The 24,190-nt window shown below is 43.1% G+C and overlaps 1 protein-coding gene across 2 annotated transcripts; it reads right to left on the minus strand.

The window, feature by feature from the left end:
• Positions 1–1,444: 1,444 nt before the first annotated feature.
• CRYBA1 (crystallin beta A1) lies at positions 1,445–16,741 on the minus strand. 2 transcript variants are annotated; one of them, XM_068270106.1, is made up of 6 exons: positions 16,634–16,741; positions 10,807–10,871; positions 6,903–7,021; positions 4,236–4,377; positions 2,527–2,669; positions 1,445–1,795 (listed from the first exon to the last, which is right to left on the minus strand). In XM_068270106.1, exons 1-6 carry the CDS (start codon positions 16,662–16,664, stop codon positions 1,648–1,650), a joined length of 648 nt encoding a protein of 215 aa, XP_068126207.1. In that variant the 5' UTR covers positions 16,665–16,741; the 3' UTR covers positions 1,445–1,647. The 2 variants fall into 2 exon arrangements, with proteins under 2 accessions (XP_068126207.1, XP_068126206.1); XM_068270105.1 differs by having other exon boundaries at positions 10,771–10,871.
• Between the last annotated feature and the right edge of the window lie 7,449 nt (positions 16,742–24,190).

The raw sequence follows: 24,190 nt of genomic DNA on the forward strand, positions 1-24,190 counted from the left end.
TGAGTGCTCTGCTGAAAGGCAGCCCTGCATGTGCTGCAAGTTGGGAATGGGGCTGGATTTTCGAGCTCCTGAACCATGTCAAACACTGCTGTGTGAGTGAAATTACCAAGCTCTTAGGTCTCGTACCCACGCATGACTAAAGTCGGCTGAGGTGGCCAATAACGACCGCCTCAGCCCATAGTTAGGTATGTGTACAGAGGCCCCCAACCGCCGTCCCACAAGCCATCAGTCCTTCAGATCAACTTGGCCCAGCAACAGCCAACTCCTTTGTGCATACTGCTTCCCCGCCTGTGGGGGGTGAATGGTAAATGACTGGCTTTTAAGCAGTATGCCGCATTATGCTCAATTGAGGTCCCCTTCACATTATATGTTGTCACTTTGAGACGTGGTACTCTCCCTCGCCACTCCACCGTCGCAGTGGCCATTAGTCTCTAGGAAACTGGCCACACTACCCGCACTATGACATGGTGCGGCAGAAGTACTTCTGACAACGCAGAGGCGACACCTACTCTGCAGTGTGTTGCGAATGGTACTACACGCAATTCGATTACAGTCAATGGCACTGCAACAATTATGTAGATTGTTAAGGCTGTAGCAGTGTGGCACACATGCACCGATCGGTTAAAGAGAAACTCCGACCAAGACTTTATCCCGATCAGTAGCTGATACCCCCTTTTACATGAGTAAGGGTGTGTGAAATCTTTATGGTAAGATGTGATTGTCCTGCCCCAGGCTCACCCACTGCAGGACAATCGCACTGCACCATGGGAAGTCTTTTTATATTTCCCAATTCAGGGGGGCCATATGCAATTTGCTTTTTCTCCTGAGTTTTCACCTAGGAGATACATTTTCATCTTCTGTTTAAAATAACTTTTCAGCACATTGCAATTAAAAAAGTACCAAAAAGTAGTTGAAAAAGTATTATCAAAATTATTTAAGTATTTTCTTAGTTGCTGGTAAATTAAAAAGCTATTTGTTGACCAGGGCCCATATGCAATTCACTTTTTCACCTGAGTTTTCTCCTAGGAGATAATGTTTCATCTTCAATTTAAAATATCTTTCCAGAACTTTTCAACTAAAAAAGTACCAAAAAGTAGGTGAGAAAGTACTATTAAAATTATTTTGAGTATGTTCTTGCTTGCTGGTGGCTTAAAATAAATTTTATTGACAAGTTTAAAATTTTCACCTAGGAGAAAACTCAGGTGAAAAAGTGAATTGCATATGGGCCCCGGGTGTCTGAAAAATGTAGCAGACAAGACTAAAGTCATTTTATAATGAATTGAAGTTTTTGGAAATTACCAAAGCTCATCCATTCACTGGCAGAAAATCCATCCTGACTGAGAATACTTCATCAGCAAGCCCAGCAATGATTTTTTTTATAAATATATATACTGTATATTTGACATAAAACAGCAGCTGACAAAAGGAGATGTGCAATGATGCGTTTTTCTTTCTTTCTGAAGTACATTTATTCATTGTCGCAGTTGGTACAATTAAGAAGCAATTTTCCCAACAGGCATTCACAGTACAATAAAATGATTCTGTTTCTGCTACATTAGCATTAAAAGAGATGGGTAGCACCTAAACTGTGTAAACGGTGACCTCTCACTAGCACAGCAATGTGGGTGACAGGAGCGCCTTGGCCTTTTACTGTTGGATGCGTCGGAGAGACTGGATCTGGAAGGTCTGAGCGTGGGATCCCCATTCTCTCCAGTGTTTGTATTCTCCTCCATGGTGGTCAAATTCCAGAATATACTGGTAGCCGCGGTAACCTGGATACTGGTAGGTCACCCAGCTGTAGGAAAAAGAAGGTGGTAGTATATTAATGCCAAATGCAGGTCCATCATGTACACATAGACAGCATACTAACATGGGGTGGGGAGTGGAGAGACAACAGAATGGAGCAGGAGGAATAAGGAGAAGAACCTTGCCCTTTCCTTGGACGAGTTGATCTGACAGGCTAGAACGTTTGTGCTACATGCAGAACACTTGCTTCATATTACAGATGTACTTCATATTTATTGCCACTCGCCAGATATCTGTACAAGGGCTCGTTCACACTGAAAACGTTTTTGGCCTTTTTTTTTTCGCGCGCAGGCGATTTTTAAAATCTCCCCCCAAATGCTTGTGCAATGAATGTCTATGAGAAGGTTCATATCAGTGCGGGTCATGCGCTGTTCGTTCAGTAAAGCAGTGCATGGACCATTTCTGAGGCGATTCCGCCTCAATGGAAGGTATAGGAGAAACGCAAAACGCTCACAAAATCAATTTGTGCAACGATTGCATTTGTGTTTTTTTTTAATAAATACATTGTATTTATTCTTTTCCGGTACAAAGAGTTTACTTCCTGACGCAACGCAATGTAAACGAGCCCTAAGGGTAAAGACTGGTGTAGAAGCATGAACCATAACTGGCTGCCAGCAACTGCCAACTGGGAATCAATAACATCTAAGTGAGTCAGTTTATCAGAAAAGCTTTTGAACCCCAGACTAATTTGCTGTCTTCTGTATTATTTTTTTTACTTACGCGCCACCTTGAACTTTCATAGAGCCAACTTCATTGTTTGACCAGCCCATAGCCTGCAGAGAGGGGTAGTCATCACACATCTCCCATTGGCGCCCAATAAAATTCTCCTTCTCAAAGATAACCAGCTTGGATTCCTTATGGTTCTGCATGGAGAGAAGGAAATAATGTTCCTCAATGATTTCATAACCACAGTACATAAATGTAAAGAAAAACAAAGAAAAGTATATACAAGAGATCTACTGATTCTGTGGACGCTTGGAAAAACTAGGGCCTCCACTGAGACATTATGAAAGTGTGTGGTCATCATGATTTCAAATGCTACGAAATGGCAGTAGACTATTAGCATTATTTTGCAGTTCTGGCTTATTCATATGTTAAAAAATAGAATTTTCAGGAAAATTCTTTAGCTTTTAAAATAACCATATTTCTATGGGGATGGGATGGGAATAAGTCTAAAAAACAGTAGTATCTTTTTGTATGATACTACATAATAAAATGACAGCAATGTGAAGATGACATGGTCATAAATGTTAAAGAACCGTATGCAGAGGATAAGCACTTAGGGTCTAATAATAGTGAGTGTATTAGCCTATAGATGCATAATTATATCATTCCTATACACAGCACTAAAAGGGAAGTGATATATTTATAGTTAAGAAGTACCAAAAGATCTTAAAGAGAATCTGTACTCTAATATTCTTACAATAAAAAGCATACCATTCTATTCATTATTTTCTCCTGTGCCCCTCTGTGCTGTTTCTGCCACTCTCTGCTGCAATCCTGGCTTGTAATTAACATTTTTAGGCAGTGTTTACAAACAAACTAACCAGCTTCTAATAGGCTCAGCTAAGCATAGTGTATGAGTCATTCAGAGTATGCAGGGGGCCTGCAGAGGGTGTGTATCGCTTCTACCAATCACAAGCAGCCCTGCACATTCCACACAATCAAGCTTTAGCCCGACAAACAGGACAGAGGAAAGATACATTGATTTATTACAGAGACAGTGCAGTTAGGAAAGACTGCAGTAAGCCAGAGCAGATTAGAACAGGCATAGGAACTTATAGGATAGAAGAACTAAGGCTGAAAAAATTGTTACAAAGTCTCTTTAAAGGGGAACTGAAGAGAGAGGTATATGGAGGCTGTCATGTTTATTTCCTTTTAGACAATTCCAGTTGCCTGGCAGCCCTGCTGATCCTCTGCCTCTAATACTATTAGCCATAGCCCCTGAACAAGCATGCAGCAAATCAGGTTTTTCAGTGGTTCAGACTTATAAGTCTGATCTGACAAGACTAGCTGCATGCTTGTTTCTGGTTTTAGTCAGATACTACTGCAGAGAAATAGACCAGCAGGGCTGCCAGGCAACTGGTATTGATTAAAAGGAAATAAACATGACAGCCTCCATATACCTCTCTCTTCAGTTCCCCTTTAAGACATGTGCAAAGTCTCTGTCTATGAAATCGTTTTTCTTCTTCTAGTACCAACCAATCAGCTGTCCCTTTCTTGATAGTTGAATACATTAGTACATGTAAGCAAGACATTGATTGGTTGTGAGGATAGAAGTAGAAAATATTGTAGATGCCTTGATGAATAGATGATTCCAAATCTGAAGGTAAATATTACAGTGACCAGTAAATTGAGCATGCAATAAGTGTTCATAGGTTCTTGACCATTCCCACCAACAGTGTATGTGACCCTATTTGCTCACTCACAGCAGAACAGATTGGGCGGAAAGACATCAAACGCTCAATGTGATAGGCATTGCTGCCACTCCAGGCATCCCAGCGGGGGTACTCTCCTCTCTCCAGTACAAACTGCTGACCACAGAAGCTTGTGTGCTCATACCCAATCCACCTGTATGGACACAAGATAGAACATGAATAAAGGGGTTCTGATGGAATACCAAGCCCAATTCCATAGAGCCATATCAATCCCTGCCATGCTTTGATGAGGATCAAACGTCTGAGGCCAGATTCTCAGTGGGACTTGTGTTCCACTCCATATATAATAGGAACTCAATGTAATGGAATGAAAGAAAGTCTCACTGGATGTTATGTGACCTTTAGATGGCATACAGTGAAGCATAGAGTCAATGAAACGTATGTTTCACTGCCTATGTTAGTGCTTACGTTATGCAGTAACATTGGGATACTATAGTATGTTGAATCCCAACGCAACACATACACGGTGAACGTTCCATAGAGTTACTATTGAAGTGCGACTTTCTGAGTTGAGATGCTACCATAAAGTCGCACTGCAACCTCCCACTGTGAACCTAGCCTGAAACAGGCTGTCTGCACGTCGGGTTAATGTGGTTTTGAAAAATGTAAAGCTATAGGCCTGCTTATACACCAGAGGTTCTGGATTTAAGCCTGGCTTCAGGGGGAAAAGGGATAATTTGCATATCAAAAAGAGATAATTTGCATATGTAGTGAGAAGCCCAGCTGCTCACTTAAGGCTGAATTATTCCAAATACTTTCTGTGTTAAGAAGGCAAATTACACTGGATTTAGATGGGGCTCCGTGATTGTTTTGACCAAAGATCCAGGATAAATTCACACATGCGTAAACGTATCAACATGCAATCATAAAGTGCTGTTGCATTTTTAAAATGTATTCTGCAGAGCAGGGATAGACCCCATAATACTGAAAATTTTCATGACAAGATCATTTTAAATATTTACCCATATATACTCGCAAGCAAGCCGAATTTTTCACCCCCCAAAAGTGGGTCAAAAGTTGGGGGGTCGGCTTGCTTGCGAGTTATTTTCCAGTATGGGTAGGTGGGTGGGTGGGTAGGTAGTGCCCCTCCCCACTCCCCCAGCGGCCGCCGCTGCTATTACCTTAGGCGGTGCCGCTTCCTCTATCCCCGTCCTGCTCCGGTAACTAATTCACAGCAGCGCGCCCCTCGGCGGCTGCTGTGTGATGACGGAGGAAACCATAGAGAGCGGTTCCCATAGTAACGGCGATACATATCGCCGCTACAGGAAGCCGCTCTCTATGGTTTCCTCCGTCATCACACAGCAGCCGCCAAGGGGCGCGCTGCTGTGAGTTACCGGAGCAGGACGGGGATAGAGGAAGCTGCGCCGCCTAAGGCAATAGCAGCGGCGGCCTCGGGGGGAGCGGGGAGGGGCACTAACTACCTACCTACCCACCCACCTATCCATACTGGGCACTATGCTAGCTATACTGGGCACTATACTAGCCATACTGGGCACTATGGTAGCTATACTGGGGCACTATGCTAGCTATACTGGGCACTATGCTAGCTATACTGGGACACTATGCTAGCTATACTAGGGCACTATGCTAGCTATACTGGGGCACTATGCTAGCTATACTGGGGCACTATACTAGCTATACTGGGGCACTATGCTAGCTATACTGGGTCACTATGCTAGCCATACTGGGGCACTATGCTAGCCATACTGGACACTATGCTAGCCATACTGGGCACTATGCTAGCCATACTGGGCACTATGCTAGCTATACTGGGCACTTTACTAGCTATACTGGGGGACTACCTACCCATACTGGGCGCTTTACTAGCTATACTGGGCACTATACTAGCTATACTGGGTCGCTACCTACCCATACTGGGCACTATACTAGCTATACTGGGACATTATACTAGCTATACTGGGGGACTACCTACCCATACTGGGCACTATACTAGCTATACTGGGCACTATATTAGCTATACTGGGACACACTGGGGGGGATCACGTGGCCAGCATTTCATACCCCCGGCTTATATGGGGGTCAACCATTTTTTCCTGTTTTTTCAGGTAAAAGTTGGTGGGTCGGCTTACATGCGGGTCGGCTTGCTTGCGAGTATATATGGTATATATGTGGCTTTTCTTTGATCCTGGTTATTTTATACAGAAATGCGCAATAATGTACTGCAGCAAATAATAAATTGAGGCTCTATTTAAAAAATAATCTTCCACATTAAAGTTATTTTTATGCCTTGAGTTGCTTTTGCAGTACTAATTACTTAAAGGGGAAAGTAACTGAATAGTGCTTAATGAATAACATTGCTTATTTTTGATAATGTTACTTTATAAATTATTGAGCCAACATTTCCACATCTTTACTGCTGATAGGTAGATCACATCGGAAAGTTTGTTTGTTCCGAACTCAGCAAAACACCTGATCTCTCAGAATGCTCTAGGAGTAGAATTCTACACAGCTAAACAGCCTAGGCTAAACATCACTGGAGGGCAGGGTTACATACCATGTGATATTCATCTTAGCTTTTAAACCCATAACATGAGCACATGGCCATCTCTGGTGAATTTCCCAAGGGAAAGTCATAGACCTGACGGGTACATGATTTCTAAAACCATTTGAGATATCAATACAATTTGCCAAACGTACGCTCCACATTCCACTTTCAGGGACCTAATGTTGTCGAAGCCACAATCCATGATGTTTGTGCAGGAGGAAGTGAATTCCATTCTCTTTCCTTGAAAGTTTTCTTGGTCGTAAACTGTGATCTAGTGGAGATAAAACGCCATCAGTATAGCAACACATTGGTTTGTTTCATTTTTCTTTTGTGGGAACAGCAATTGTTTATGTCTTATTTCAAGAATTGTGTAAAAACAAGCGGAACTAATTTTGAGGGTTTTCTGCTGTCTGGGTACCTAATGGGAAGTGTTCCCTCTTTTCCTGTCTCTGAAACTTATATGGACTGCTATGGATGTATTATAACGGCTGGTGGTCCCAAAGACAGGACTTTCAAAGTTTCATACTTCCTGTCAGAACATAAGTTGCGTACACAGAAACTGGGACACAGACAACAATAACAACCCAAAATCTGTTTAAAAACACTGTACCCCACTATGCACAATTAAAATAATAACTTTTGCAGTGATGGCATTTTTATTAACTTTATTGTGGAGTACCAGTACTTGGCAGGAAAGTAAAATGGGTGTAATCTTCACAAACAGCCCAAAAATAAATTAAAATAAATAAACTGTTATAAGGAACCACTTATCTGGTCACATGTACTGTATAATATGTGGTGGGCGCAATCACTTAGGAATACAAACAGTCTCCTACTTACAAACAACTCAATGTTTCAGAGATTAAAACAGAGATTTAAAAAAGTTGGCTTGTACAAAATGTACAATATTGCGTTTTTATTACGGGTTTTTGTTGTTAAATGTTACTGTATTTTATAAACTGCCATAAGTAGTAATAAGTAAACACTTTAAAAACACAATGAAAACAACCAAAAAACATAGTTTATACTATATGTCCAAATTCAAAATCAGCTAAAAGTAAATAATTTATTCACGTTTTACAAGACTCCATTTATAACTTACAATCAAAATCTTGGAGTGGAAATTGTTTGTTAGTAAGGGACTGCCTGTAACCATATAGTAAAAGCAATCTGAAATGGGAGGACTATAGAGGGCATCACTCGAAAGCCAAAAGGAAAAGCCAATCAACTGGTATAATTTTAAATGGATGCAGTAATCGCATCTTCCATACTCCCTTTGCTTCAAGTTTCCATTGAATACAAAAGCAACCAGGTGGGAGAACAGAGTTTGGCTATTTGATAAGGGGCAAGGGTGCACATAGGTATAAGTTTCTGTTCCCATTTGTGCCGGACCATGTGCCACCAGTAGGAGCTCCAATGGTCCGCTGGAGCCTGGAGCAGATGCGCTGCCCCTCAGGCGATATGGGGGAACACATCCGCCTGCCCTTGATTATCGCGGACTGCACAGAAGTGCAGCCTGCTTACTGCAGCGGAGTAGAGAGACAAGTGTGAACGCTGCCTATATATGAAATAGTATATAAAATAGGAGCAGCAGTTCACTCTCTGTTTAGCAATGAGCAGAGAACAGATAAAAAAATGTCTGTTCTCAGCTGAAGTGGGAACACAGCCTGAGAATCATTTATCTGATACCCCTGTAATCAGCCAATTCATGTACATATTTTAAACCTAGAAAATAGCAGACCTAGACTTGAACCCATAGCCTTGGATTGTATGTCTACAGATTCCACCATTCCAGGTCTGGAATCATCTATCTCTGGAGATACTGTATAAAGCTGGCTACCATGCAATTTTCACTTCAGATCCTATTTACGAGCAAGAAAATGAACAGATTGGACACACAAAAAATATACAACCTACTGACTGCCAACAACTGATCCCAGCTCAAAATTGATCTCCTCGATTGGAAGTAGATCAGACATTCTGAAAATGTTGATCCAAATACTGGCTATCATTCCATGTGCATGTCCTCATAATTCAATTTGATCAATATAAATTGGGAAATATCGGAAATCTGATCTAAATTTAAAAAAACCGCATACATTTGTACGCTAGCTTTCTTCTATATTAGATCGATGTCAGATCTGAATATCAATCAGATCACTTACTTCAATTAGATCTAAAGTGAAAATGGCATGGTATGTGCCCACCTTTATGCTGGATACACACCATGCGTTTCCGCGTTCGATGCGGCCGTCGATACGCATCGATTCAATTATTTCCGACATGTCCGATTCAAGCTTCGATGGATCGTTAGGTCGATTTGCCATACTTTACATGGCATTCGACCTAAAAAACAGCGAAATTCGTTCGGAAATGTTCGGAAATAATCAAATCGATGCATATCGACGGCTGCGTGCGACGCGGAAACTCATGGTGTGTATCCACAATCCGCTGTGATAGCAGAATGCTCAGACATGGTGTTAGACTGTCAGATGAAGAATTATGCTGGCCACATATGTGAAGATTTTAGTGCAATCTTTTTTTAACTTTTGTTTATCAATCACGATCACAAAATAATCTAAAACATTAATTCTAAAAATGTTAAAATGATATATCCGAATTGAATTAAAATTTTCCTATTCAGTAAAATGATAGCACCTGATCTAATACTATCACAGTAAAGGTGCCCATTGACAGTACAATTTTTAGTAAATAATCGTATTTTCAATCAGATTATTCAGATGGTATTGTATGAAAAAGAGAAGCTGGTGATAAGCCCAATCAGTCCAGAACAATCACATTATCGATTGTTTCCTAAAGAACTGGTTGATTGGGTGTTTGCCTTTTGAAGGACACTTACTCGTTCACTTGATTGAGAATTGCGGCAAAATCTCCTAGAATGATTTTGCCGCAATTTGGCCGTGATTCTCATTGAAGTGAATGAGAGAGCATTTTCAAACTGTACACGCTGTGCAAAACGCTAGCCAAAACACTGGCAAGTTTGCCTCAGTCCTTAAGCTTATACTAACCACGCAGCAAGGAACGATTGTTCCCCAATCCATTTTCCGCAGTCGCATACCGTGGGAACAGACGGGTGCAAACATGACGTTGAACCATTGCGGTAATTAGCGCAGGTGTCAATGGGGATGGGAACTACCATGCATGATTGGATCCGTCATGATGGTCGTTCATAGCGAACAATTATCGTGTGTAATCGGCCACTGTTAAACACCATTTAACAAATTTTTGTTATACGATATTGCGCAATATTTTTAAAAAAATCATTTAGCGTGCAAAATTGTTCTGGAAAATCGCTTAATGGGTATGGGCCTTTACAAGTGATTGCAAGTTGGATTCTTTAAATTGATCCTGTGGATCAATTGAATGTGATCTAATCTTTGGATCTGAATGCAAACTGTAGGGGCACCTATAATGAACTGTTACAGACTTGTCACTTTGATTCTGCATATATGTAATCCTTTTATTATATGTATAATGTCATCGGATGATTGCAATTGCTAATTATGTGGCCAGCATTTCACTTTCCTCACAGCTGCTGCTAACTGTATGATGTATCTGCTTTTGCTCTGGCTGTCCATTGAGGCTAATCTGTGGTATAATTTCTTGAACACAGCACCCCCTGCTGGCATCTTCAGCAGCTCTTATTGGAGACCACCGCAATGTGGTAACACAGCTATGTGATTTGGGAAATGCTGTTTCTTTGTGGCCTTATTTTACTTAAAGCCAGTTCAGATAAGGATGATGAATGGATATTTTTGTTTTGCTGGTCCCATGGTTTCTTCTTCTTAGTGCCAAACAAAAGAGACTATTTTGAGCAACTGAGAAGAAATACAATAAAGTAAACACGAGTGGCCGTCTTTAGTCATTTTTGGTAATGCTCTCCTGTAACGTGATCTCTTTATTGGATCGTGTTCAGGATGAAACCCAGATAGGGAACATCTAATCTACATGAAGACTCCGTGTTCTGCTTTCATTTTAAATAGTTATGTTATTGTTCACCCTTCGAGCGCTCCCCTGTCTACAGTCACTGGATACCTTCCAGGGTCCCAGAGGAACGGGAAGTGGGTTAGTCTGGGCCATTTTTTCAGAGGTGATGTCTTCTGCAAAAGAAAAAGAAAAACAATTTCCTATTATATGCTGAAGTATTGAAAGTAGTGGATGATGATCGTCACTTGTCACTCTTTACACTTCTCAATAGATAAATATCCTGTTTTCATTTTCAAAATCTTATTTGCCTCATTACCTGTGGATTCGCTCTTTTTCAGTTAGTACCCTGAAAGTAGGCACAGAAAAGTAGAAGCACTGACTACGATACATATATGACCGTGGTAGGGATTAGATTGTGAACTCCTTTGAGGAACAGTCAGCCATAAGACTATATATACTATGTAAAGTGCTGCAGAAGATGTGAGTGTTATATAAATACGAAATAATTATAATACAGTAAGACCCCCAGTATCCAGCACGGGGGGAGTGCTGCCTGATGCCGGATACATGTGCTTGGCGGTTGTTGAACTGGTGCTAGAATAATACTATCCTCTGCCCTGAGCAGCAGCAATAACTTAGGGATCGTCTGGGCACCTTCTGCTATGCATCCTGCAGCTCCCAGCGGCTTTCCAGTGTCCTCTGTGTACAGCTCCTGGCTTGTAACTTGCCATCAGGTCACGTGACACACCGGGAGCCATGCATGGATGCTGGGAGCAGCACGATGTGTACCAGATGATCAGTAAGTTGTTTCTGCTCTTAAAACCCCTAAAGTTCTGCCTGTTATTCCCCTCAGGCATGCCAGTTAGTTGAGACTTCCAGATGCCTGAGTTCCGCATAACGCGGGTTTTACTGTACTGTTTATAGATGTTCTAAATCAGTGCCTTTGAAACCATAGCTGCCAATAGATGGCAGCCAGGAAACTACCATTTTCAAAAGAAGCATTAAGAGTCCCTATAGGTTATAAGCAGAGGTTTCATTTAAAGGACAACTGAAGTGAGAGGGTTTTTTGAGGCTGCCATTTTTATTTCCTTTTAAACAATACCAGTCGCATGGCAGTCCTGCTTATAATTCATGCACCAGTAGTGTCTGAATCACCTACCTAAAACAAGCACGCAGCAAGTCCAGTTAAACTTGAGTCAAACATCTGATCTGCTCGCTTGTTCAGGTTCTATGGCTAAAAGTATTTGCAGTAAAGAATTAGCGGCACAGCCATGCAATGTTCATTGTTTAAAAATAAATAAATATGGCAGCCTCCATATTGCTCTCACTTCAGGTGTCCTTTAAAGCCCACCTGTAGGAACAGATTAAAGTACCATCTAATAGCTTAGTATCCAGAGTGCTTAGCTATTATATTTGTAGCATTAACCAAGCAGCTAAATATCCTGTTAAAATTTTTTGATCCTAGTATGACCAGAAGCAGCTGTTTTGAGTGAGTTAGTGTTAGGCCTTGTGGACTGCTGCTTGCAACTGCATCATCCTGCTATTCAAAGTGCAAAAACGGCAGGCACAGACTCAATCTCTCAGAGGAAACTGCTAGTTATAGCAGTGTCTGTGGTGCAGGAAGTTGCCAGCTACTAGGCTTTTGATTTTGAAAGTACCTTGTTTGGCTAATCAAGATGCTTGTGCATAAATAAAGGCAAACTCTGCAGACAGCAGCTAGATGCACTGGAAGTAGTCATATCTGGAATGGGACTTTTCCCCATCTTCTTCTGTTTCATTTATTTGCCTCGTCCTCTATTAACAAACTACATATACTCAGGATTAAAGTCACCTGATACCAGCTTTCATTATTGATTTAGGTGTCATTTTATCCTTAATCAGCTTACAGGTGTACTCTCAGGTCTCAGTTCTATCTATGAATATTTGAGGAGGAGGAATAAGCAGCACATGTCCCATTACAGGTCACAGTAGGAACTACAATAGGTGTCAGCTGTGTACTTTTAAACTTGGTAGATCACTGGGGGCGAAGGAGCAGACACTGAAGGACCCTCCTGTAATTGTGATTATAAAGAATAAGAAAAGGAAATGGACTATATGGTGTACAATTGAGCAGGAAACAAAGCTAGAAAGATAGGTTATGAGTAATAAGGTGTAATACAGGAATTATGGTAAGATAGATAAATACTTAGTTGCTTAAACTTAAAAAAAATAGTTTCCCAAATCCTCACTATAAACCATTACAATTAAGGGCTGGTTAAGAAGGACGGTTCTGCGACAGTAAATAACGGCCATAGCGCTCGTCGTTTAACGCCCTGTACAGAGGACATTACAGACTGAACACAGAACATTTCTGTGTATTCTGCTCTGAGCATGCTGTATACAGGGCCGGATTTACCATAAGGCACTGTAGGCACGTGCCTCCAGGTGCCTGATGATGGAAAGGTGGCTCAGTCCCCTCCCTCCCTCATTCTCTATGCAGAGTCCTGATGAGAGTGTAAATGAGAGGTTACTCACCTGGCTCTCTGCATTCCACTGGCAAGATCTCCCTTCAATCAGGGGCAATGCTAGCTACTTAATACTGAGGCTCCACTACCTACCTAATACTTGGGGGCACCGCTAGCAACTTAATGTTGAGGGTGCTTCTCTACCTAATGCTAAAGGGCACCTGTAGCTTCCTTAGACAGGCAAGGGAAGTAATGGAGAAGAGACAGCTGGGACAGCCAGCACACTTGTGGTGCGGTTGGGCGGGGTTTGTAGGTTCATGGAGGGCAAAGTCTAAGATGCCAGATTGGTGCCTATAGGCTCCTGTGATGTAAATCCGGGCCTGCCTGTATATATAACATCTGTCATAGCTGCATCAGGATCACAGCTGTAGCGGTCTATGCTGGTTAGAGTGATTTTTTAACACAAAAGTGGAAATTCCCTTTTAGACGATCATGTTCTGTTTGGACATTTTGGACTTCTAAGTGTTTTCTTTAATGCTGACTATACTGACAGATTTGGAAATGTTACATTATGTAATTAGGGAGTTGGAGTAGGTCCAGGTGCTTTTTTTTATAGACAGGTTCCTTTTACACTTTCAGATGTAAAATATATGAAATGTTGGTCATTGAAACGAAGGCTTGGTTCACATCAAGACGTAAAATGTAATTTCAAAATGAAATGGACCCCTAGGCAAAGTAATAGATTTAAGCCCCCCTTGTGGTCTCTTTGGTAAGCTGAAGTGGAGAGAGGTCAGAGAAAGGGGCAGGTGGGCTCCTTGGCACCCACTAGGCCGCTGGCACCTGCCTAGATTGCCTTGTGGATGTTCCTGCACTGGTTCACATTGTAAATTTTGGTTCACATTTTCAATTATAATTGACCAATCACTGACCAATTTTACCACCTCTATGTAGTATGAGGGATTACCTACACAATCTGCTCATAGTATTCAATATCTCAAACTACATGGAGGTGGTAAAATTGGCCAGTGATTGTCCAATCATAACTGAAAGCGTTTACTAGGCTTTAGGCTAAAACTAAACACTGTATTGGTTCACACACGTTTTCACAACATTAAAATTCCGTATTTTACGCTCCTCGGATGCTCTTGTGAGAAGTATGTATGCAGTGCACACGAGAGATCTATAGCATCATATCTGAGGGTGTCAGGGTAAATGCAGCATGTTGTGTTTGGGTACCTCAGTACAACCATCGCCTCATTTAGATGCCTGAAAGATGCTGTCAAATGAGCAATGATGCTGGAAAAGTCTGGACATGTGCATACAAAGAGTGTAAGTGCTTTTCAAGATGTTCTGAAAACTGTCCTAGCAAAACAAGACTCATGTTAAGGAGAAGCTATGAACTTGAAGCCAACACAAACATGTATTTCCCACGTGCAGCACATGTTCCCCATAATCCACTTATTCTCATAAATTAACCTGCATTACACTAGCTAGTGTAAAGATATGTATATATGTAGGGAACTATTTAAATGACAGAACTGTTATAACACACAACTGGTGTATGCATTCTAAATTGCATCTATGTATATTTGCATATTATAATTGTGGGAGACAAACAGCATTGAATAATTTGGTTTGATTTCAGAGGCTCACATTTATTCTGCTGTCTAATTTGTCTTAGCTCTATTGCCCTATGCCGAGCAGTTAGTATGGGGTCCACAGCAACCTTCCCCCCCTCCCCCCAATAAAAAGACATGCAGTCCAGAATGGATGATTAGCCATTTAAAGTGAAGCTATTGTGGCAGAGTGCTGCCATTGTTAATCTTTTGTTAGAAGAATATTGTTTCCTGCATGTCATGCTTATTCAATTGATTTACTACTTAAACCCTATATATGCTAAGAATAGAAACACTTAGGGCTGGGCCGAGGCAGAGGCGAGAGAGGCTCCAGCCTCAGGGCGCAGTGTAGGAGGGGGAGCACAACTCACTCCGCTAACATTCCCCTGTTGTGTTTGAAGCAGACAGAAATAAGAAAAGCGGATACATGGCAGTGACTGCAAGTTAGATAAATAGAGATTGAGGTGTTGAGGTCTAATAGCAATCAGTGTGTGACGGCTGGAGTGGGAGGGATGGAGGGGAGCACTTTGGTGTCTCAGCCTTGGGTGCTGGAGGACCTTGTCCCAACTCTGGTCAAACACTCATATGAAAAAATAAGTATTAGGTCAGTTAATATTTGGTGAGCTCATGAACATGGGATGAGCAAGAAAATTAAATCTCCTAACATGCAAATCTCCACTGACTTAGGAAAGTTATTAAATTTAGCCAATCACAGCCTTAGCTGCTAATTAAAGAACTAGCTGTCACCTAAGGCCGGATTTATGCTTTTTCTGCTTCTAGGCCAAGTATATTGGGGCTCCCCTTCTATGTGCAGCAGCATCCTGACCCCTCCCATTCCATGTACAGCCCCCTCATGTGTATCATCCATGTACTGTAGGCTCTTTCTTCCATACTTAGGTCCCTTGAGCATCAGCTTCTCGTTTTCATGTGCTGCTTCCCATTTGCGGACTTCTCTTTCATATGTAGCATCCTCTATTTAACTTCCAGGTACCCCCTTGGCTTGCAGCTGCCAAGGCCTGGACCTTCATGGCCTTTCCAGAAATCCAGCCCTGCTGCCACCTGATTGCTCAGCAACTGCTGGCTTTTATTATTTTTATGTATTTCACTTCCTGGCTCAGGAGAAATATTTTGATTATTTATAAACTGAATTATTTTTCCTGACTAACGTTATAAACTGGGTCATGTCCTGACCAATAAACGGTCAGGAAAAACTTTCCATAGTAGAGATGTTTCACACACAGTTGATATACTGTCAATTTGATTGCTGTCAATTTAGAAACTCCTTGTATGGCAACATACTAGTCACAGCCATTGCCAACTTCACCAATAGCCCCTTCACCAGACTGGCTGTATTGTAGGAGGATATATGACAGCAGTAGTCTGAGCATCACAACAGATTAAGCTAATCACAGGTACATTTTGAGTATGCTATTTTAAGAATCATGAGAATGGGAGACCTCTTGTCTATTGTGACAAAGACAGCTGAGCATAGAGAGACACTAATGAGCCACTGACCCTGGAAAGGATGTAGAGCTGTAATGCTTGTTGTGGGTCACTGACTCTTTATGGCATGAGGCCATGTGTGACTGCCAAAGACCTAGTTATAGCAGTCCATATACTTCTAATTCCACAGACTGTCATTGGATGGAAGACATATTCTATGACTAAACGCCTCTCCAATTTAAACACTTATTCATTTATACCTTTACCTCCAATGCCTTCTTTTTATATTAAACCAGTTTGTAGCTAGTCTTGATTTTGAAAGAGAACCCCGCAAAGTTGTCTCCTTTTGGTAAAGTCAGGTGTGCTGTAATATACCACACCACACCCCCTATACACTGCAGAATATGACCCCTGTATGAGTTATTCACTCACCTCGCTCTGTCTGTACTGCTGGAATATCCATCGGGCATTTGCCTACTGTATCCGTCCGTGCACAGAGCTTATATAGAGAGACGAGCAGCAGCTTCTAATGCCAGCATTTCACCCCATGTCAGCACAATGCGCTCTGTGCCATTGTCCCCTGCTGATCCCAGGCCTCTTGTACATTGCTGTCTGCATGAATGAGCCACTGGCCATGACTTCACTACTCTGCCCAAGTCTCGCCCTGCTCACATAAAGCGTATGGAAAAACAAATAAAAATGTGTATAGGTATCAGTGACATTGGTATATTATTACTTTTTATGTAGTTTCCAGATCTTTAAATGTACATGTTCAGTTATCTAGAGGTTCTTGTTTTAAGAAGACATATGCAGTTCGTCTGTGAAAAATGCTGTTCTACCTCTAATATTAAAAGTTTTCCCAAGTTGAAGCTCTGGTAAAATATCACATACTTACATATGAATAGGGAAGCGTCTCAATCCTAATGAGGCTTCCCTCTGGGTCCTCCGGTCCCCTGTTCCCACTCACGGGCCCTTCAAAGATTACTGACAAGGGTTTGCCGGTAATCTAATTGGGGCACACTCCTCTTCAGCACAAGCGTGGCTGTACTGCACCTATGTGAGTATGGCTGTGCCTGCACAGTAAGCCGGAGCCACTTGTGCCAGAAAAGGAGTACGATTGAGACTCACGGGCAGCAGAGGAGAACCGAAGGGCAGCGTGAGAAGCCTCTGGAGGATCAGGTAGGTATGTGTTTCTGAACCTGACCTCAGATTCTCTAACCATCTTTTAGCCCATTAGGTCCCTCTAGCTATCTCTCAAATTCCCCTCTTATCCAGACTGCTTAACCTCTTCCCGACCGCATCACGACAATGGGCGTGGACAGGACTGCCCCAGGACTGCCTAACGCCGATCGGCAAGAGGTCCTTGGGGCGTGGTTTGCAGGGGGCGATTGCGTGTGCTGATACAGCGCATTCCCGCTCTGATTTCAGTCTCCCACCGGCAATTGCCACTGGGAGACTGTTAGATGGTGAAACCGCCGTCTTTTATTGCTGTACAGCGCGCGATCCAAGGCAGAGCTGTACTGGGGACAGCCGAGTGATACGGCTGTCCCCTTCAGAAGCAGGAAAGTGATCGGGTGTCATAGGCTGAAGCCTATGACAGCCGATCACACTGATTGGCTAGCGGAGGGAGGGTGGGAGGGGGGTACATAAAAATAAAAAAAATTGTAACATTTAATAGTAAAATAAATAAATAAATATTGACAAAAAATAAAAATAAACATTGGGGGAGGGATCAGACCCCCCCACCAGAAAGCTCTGTTGGTGGGGAGAAAAGGGGGGGGGATCACTTGTGTGCTGACATCTGCGGCCCTGCAGCGAGGCCTTAAAGCTGCTGTGGCCAATTTACTGAAAAATGGCCTGGTCTTTATGGGGGTTTAACACTGCGATTCTCAAGTGGTTAAACAATATAATAATTCAAGCCTGGTTAACATCCTCTCATCTGAATCCCTCTTTGATCAACTTCAGTCTGGTTTCCACTGTAACCATTCTACTAAAACTGCCCTCACTAAAGTAACAAAAAAATAACTGCAAAATATGTAGACCACTGTTGCTTACTTTTTCTTCTTAACCTGTCTTCATCTCTTGACACCATTGACCATCCTTTACCACTCTAGATCCTCTCCTCTTTCTGCATTCAGGGCTGTGCATCCTCATAGTTTTTTTCTTATCTCAGTAAAAACACTTTTCCCCTGGCCTATTTTAACATCATCTTTACCATTTATCCTCTCTGTTGTTGTGTCACAGGGCTCAGTCCTCTAACCTCATCATTTCTTTATCAAAACATATGATCTTGGCCAACTTATTAACGCTTTTGGCTTCAAGGATCACTTTTTTATGGTTGACACTAAAATATATATCTCTAGCCCTAGTCTTTCTTCTAAAACTTCTTGTGCCCCAGACTGTCCTCCCACTTTCTTAAAGGAAACCTGAAGTGAGGAAAATCACTTCAGGTTTAATACATAACCAGGGACAGTGCAGAATGACGGAACGGACTGAGGACAAGGGAAGACCCTATGGTTTCCAGAGCCTTCCCTCTACTTAGGTATGCATCATACCTGAAGTGAGTTTGCTTTAAAGTCAACATGAACAAAACAGAATTAATAATTTTTCTAGTACATAATTCTAACTCTGCTGTACTGTCTGATGTACCAGGTAACATTGATAAATGACTCTAAAGTCTCCCAAGCTTGCTGCTCAAGCAATGTAGACACGCAAGATGAAAACAGCCCAGCGGATTGACTTGGCCAATCCTGTCCAAGAGGATTGTTCTCTCTACTGATTCTGCCTGCCACTTCACACATCTCGTGTGCCATTTCATCGACCCTCCGCATAGCGAACGAACACATCACTAGCCTACTACCTTGGTCTTACAATGCCACCCAAGGGATCAAGTCCCAATCCCTGCCAGGCAACATGTCTTGTATGTGTGTATGGGGTTTTAGGGGTAATAATTGATTTGGGGCCCTCATTTAACAACTTAAAGTGGAATAAAACTCTTACATAACATTCAATAAAAATATGCTTTCCTACTTTTTTTTTTTTACCCATACTGTTATCATATTAGCTATGTGCACAAGTAATATTGCCTGTTTAGAAATTACAAGTTTCCGAAGTTCAGTTTATCTGCTCTGAAAGCTGCCATTGCATTTTACTAATAGATTTTAATATATAAATACAGCACCTATCTAGTGATAATTTCTTATATGTCTCTGCTTGTCAGCTCTCAAGTAGTTTCGTTTCTGAACTGGCTGGCTGTAACTAATTGTATCAACTAAGCAATGTAAACAAAAGATAATGTTATCTCCTCTTCAGATGCGGTTCATAAACTGAAGGGGTTTTTCACTGCAAAAACAAAGAGATTTGTTTAACCACTTGCCAACCACGTCACGCCAACGGGCGTGGCCGCGGCGGCAGCCCCAGGACCTCCTAATGCAGATTGCCGTGGCCAGGGGGGGCAGCGGGCGTCCAGGGCAAGGCGAATGCCTCAATTTGCCCGATGTGCGGACGCCCATGCTGGTGACCATCTATAAGAGTATGTCCACCTTTAGTCTTCAGCACAAATAGGTTGTATGATCTTGGTGTGTGATAAAAGTTATAGCCCTAAAATTACATAACTCTCTAAATGTAGCCTTCTATCCAAACAGTTATCGTTACCAATATGGCAATTAGGCCCTGGTCTCCCAGAGTGCACTGAAAGATTAAGGGCACATCAGGCAGAATGCCCCCTTAATATGGTAGACACCTCTCATCTGGCTTCTGAATTCTCCTCTACTGGCTGCTGCACCTGGCAATACTGTTTTTGGCTGGATTGGGGATGATGTGTGGGCTGAAAAGCCTTGCGGTGATGCTGTGGCCAGGCTGGCGGTGATGCTGTGGCCGTGCTGGCAGTGATGCTGTAGCCGGGTTGGCTGGCGGTGATGCTGTGCTATGCTTGGCTGGTTGAAGTAAATGCTGGCCTGACTGGTGGTGATCAGGGTTGCTCGGGTAGTACTTTTTAATACCCGCCCGGATCCGGGTACCCAGATACCTGGATCTGTGTATCCGGATCCGACCTTGTGGGTATCCGAGTGAATTCGGATATCCGACCAAATTACCCGCGGGTACCCGACCTATTCGGGTACTCGGATAGAAAAAATGGAAGTGCCCTTTAAATAGCTTTAAAAAGGGTTTTTAGGGTAAATGATGCATGTAGCATCATGTTTTTTTTTAAAGGGAAACACTAATTTATTATTTTGTTAACATAAATTGAAAAAAAAAAAAAGGGCCTGTAAATTATTAACATCAGGATAGGTTCCAGACAGCGGTCGATGGTCGTGCAGCCCACATTGTGTTCAAAGTCCAACCGCACAACTGGGACATGACAGTTTTCAGCCCAGACACCTCCAAAAAATGACACCGCAATTGTGTTTTGGGTTGAATATAGGTGGTATCAGTGGCCTGTGGCACCGTGGTGGTAGGAGCCAGCGCCAGCTTGCTTCAGCCTCTTGAACTCCTCATGCTCATCCCTCCTCAAAACCCAGAACATCCTCCTCAAACTCCTTGCGGCTAACAGCCCTGAGTTCAATCGTGGCGCCTGGAGCGAAAAGCTCGTTGACTGAGGGTAGGCTGCCCGCTGGGGTCGACACTGACATGGCAGACCTGCTGAGGGTGGCCGTAGTGTTACTCCCTGTCCTCTTGCCCTTGCTGCCTCTCCCCCAGCTGCCGGTGCCAGCAGACATAGTACAACTTATACATAATGATTTCACCAGATGATGTGGGGTACTTTTACTTTAATAAAATCGGGGTTGGACTTTAAATCAAATCAGCACGGAGTGACAGACCGCAGAGTAGAGGACAGACAGTGCACACTATCTGTCTAATGGTGAATACACACGGTGCGTTCCCGCACTCGATTTCCCGCTCGATTCCCACCGACTCTATTATTTCCGACATGTCCGATTTGCGTTTCGATGGATCGTTAGGTCAATTTGGCATACTTTACATGAGAATCGACCTAACGATCTATCGAAATGCAAATCGGACATGTAGGAAATAATCGAGTCGACGGGAATCGAGCGGGAAATCAAGTGCGGGAACGCACCGTGTGTACCCGCCAGGCCGCCGCCATAACAACTAACTGCAGTACTAACTACAATACAATAACACAGTAATCCTCCTATTCCCTATATTGTCCTGCTGGCCTGCACAGCACACACAGACACAGACAGGACCTAACTGAGTGAATGAAAAATCAAACAATTACACTAGCTAGCTAAAAAAAAACAATAGAACAATAGTGTAGTGAAGGTATTTAGCACTCAAAGCTTTAGGTTTATCACTGTATACAGCACCTGCTAAGCCAGCACTGTCGAATTCTTGTCAAATTTTTGAGGCACCCGACGGTGGAACAGTGGAATGTAAAGGAACTTTTCAGAGGCTTTACACTACTGGAGTAAGTGTTTAAATGTAAACTTTAATTTCACTTCAGGTACACTTTAAAGGCTAAACTGACTTCTGCAAAAAAGTACAGTTAAAGTATTGAGTTTGTACTTACTAACAGCAGCTAGTACCGCGAGTTACGCTTACTACGTTAATGCACGTTACTAATGGTAACGCTCATTAGTAGCTCGTGTTACTGTAGCAATGGTCCCGCTTCTCGAGTACCACAGGTCACACTAAGAGCAACCGCCGGTCTGAACGCGGAACCAGCCGCCTCGCTGTCAGACCACGCGGCAGTGTCTCCGCAATCCATTACAGTACCCCCCCCCCCCCCCGGAGGAGTGGACTCCGCACACTTCCCACCAGGCTTCCCAGGATGTAAGTCATGAAGCTCCTTTTTTAATTCCTCCGCATGAATGCGACAATCTGGCACCCAAGATCTTTCCTCTATGCCATATCCTTTCCAGTGGACCAGATACTGCTCGGAATTCTGCACTAAGCGAGAGTCCAGGATCTTTTCAATTTCATACTCTGGTTGGTCATCCACCAACACAGGGGGGGGGGGGGGGGGGGTTAGGAATCCACGTGTACTGCTGGCTTCAAAAGAGACACATGGAATGATCTCACACCTCTCATACTGACTGGGAGATCAATCGCGTAAGTGACATTATTGATTTTCTTAGACACTGGAAATGGTCCTATAAATCTAGGGCACGGTTTGGGTGACAGTTGTTTCAAGGCCAAATGTCGAGTGGATACCCACACCAAATCCCCTGGAGAGAACTTCCACTCTACAGACCGTCTTTTATCTGCCTGTCTTTTCTGGGTTTGGAAAGCCTTCCCCAGATTCCTCTCAACCATTCCCCAAATCTCCTTTAGAGCCCTCTGCCAGTCTTCCAGAGCTGGGAACGGTGTAGATGCGACCGGCAAAGGAGCAAACTTAGGTGATCTTCCTGACACTACCTGGAATGGGGAAAACCCAGAAGAGGAGCTTTTCAGGTTGTTGTGTGCAAATTCCGCAAACGGCAAAAATTTTACCCAATCGGATTGCGCATCTGCAACATAACACCTGAGGAACTGTTCCAGGGATTGGTTAACTCTCTCGGTCTGGCCGTTGGTCTGTGGGTGGTAGCCTGATGAAAATGCAAGATCCATGTCTAACTGATGGCAGAAGGCTTTCCAAAACTTTGAAACAAATTGGACTCCCCGATCTGACACTACATTCTCCGGAATGCCATGCAGCCGGAAAATTGGCTGGATGAAGAGATCAGCCAATTCCTGGGCCGAGGGGAGTCCTTTCAAAAGGACAAAATGAGCCATCTTACTGAATCTGTCCACTACCACCCAAATGACCATCTTGCCCTCAGACCGAGGGAGCTCACCCACAAAATCCATGGAGACATGGGTCCATGGTTCACTTGGAACTGGCAAGGGCTGTATGGTGCCAACAGGGGCCTGACGAGAGGGTTTACTCCTTGCACACACTGCACACTCTCTTACAAACTCCTTACAATCTGTTGCCAATGTAGGCCACCACGCACATCTGGCCAGTAAATCCTGAGTTCTGGTGGCCCCGGGATGACCAGCATTCTTGTGGGAATGAAACAGTTGCAAGAGTTGTAAACGGAAAGGCAGTGGTACAAACATGACCCCATCAGGCTTCCCCTCTGGAACATTCTGTTGGTAAGGACTCAGAGTGACTGTCCAATCCCTCCAGGTCTCAGTGGCTGCCAGAACTACCTTCTGAGGTAGAATGGTCTCAGGGGCTGAGGGCTGTACTGTCTCAGGTTTAAAACACCTGGATAAGGCATCGGCTTTGATGTTTTTACTACCAGGGGTATTCGTAATTACAAATCTGAATCTTGCAAAGAACAGGGACCACCGGGCCTGGTGGGGGCTAAGTCTCTTAGCACCCTCTATGTACTCCAGATTCTTGTGATCTGTATAAACTGTGATAGTGTGTTCTGCACCTTCTAGCCAGTGTCGCCATTCCTCAAAAGCTAACTTGATGGCCAAAAGCTCCCGGTTGCCTATGTCGTAGTTTTTCTCTGCGGGTGAAAATCTACGAGAAAAGTAGGCACATGGGTGGAGTTTGCCCTGTAAGCCTGACCTCTGAGACAATACAGCTCCCACCCCCACCTCTGAAGCATCAACCTCCACAATAAAGGGAAAGGTGACATCGACATGTCTCAATATAGGTGCGGAACAGAACAGTTTCTTTAGTGTGGAAAAAGCCGCATGAGCCTCTGTTGACCAGTGATGAGTATCAGCCCCTTTTTTGGTGAGACTGGTGAGGGGCGAGATGATGGTAGAGTACCCCTTTATGAACCTTCTGTAGTAGTTGGCAAAGCCCAGAAATCTCTGGAGCGCCTTCAGTCCAACAGGCTGAAGCCACTCCAGGACAGCGGAAACCTTCCCTGGATCCATTGAGAGGCCAGAGGTGGAGATAATGTACCCCAAGAAGGCAACCGAGATTACTTCGAAGAGGCATTTCTCCAGTTTGGCATAAAGCAAATTCTGTCTTAACTTTTCTAGCACAAACTTACCATGCCTGCGGTGTTCAGAAAGATT

The sequence above is a fragment of the Hyperolius riggenbachi genome, chromosome 2 (genome assembly GCF_040937935.1).
Source record: "Hyperolius riggenbachi isolate aHypRig1 chromosome 2, aHypRig1.pri, whole genome shotgun sequence".
Lineage (NCBI taxonomy): Eukaryota > Metazoa > Chordata > Amphibia > Anura > Hyperoliidae > Hyperolius > Hyperolius riggenbachi.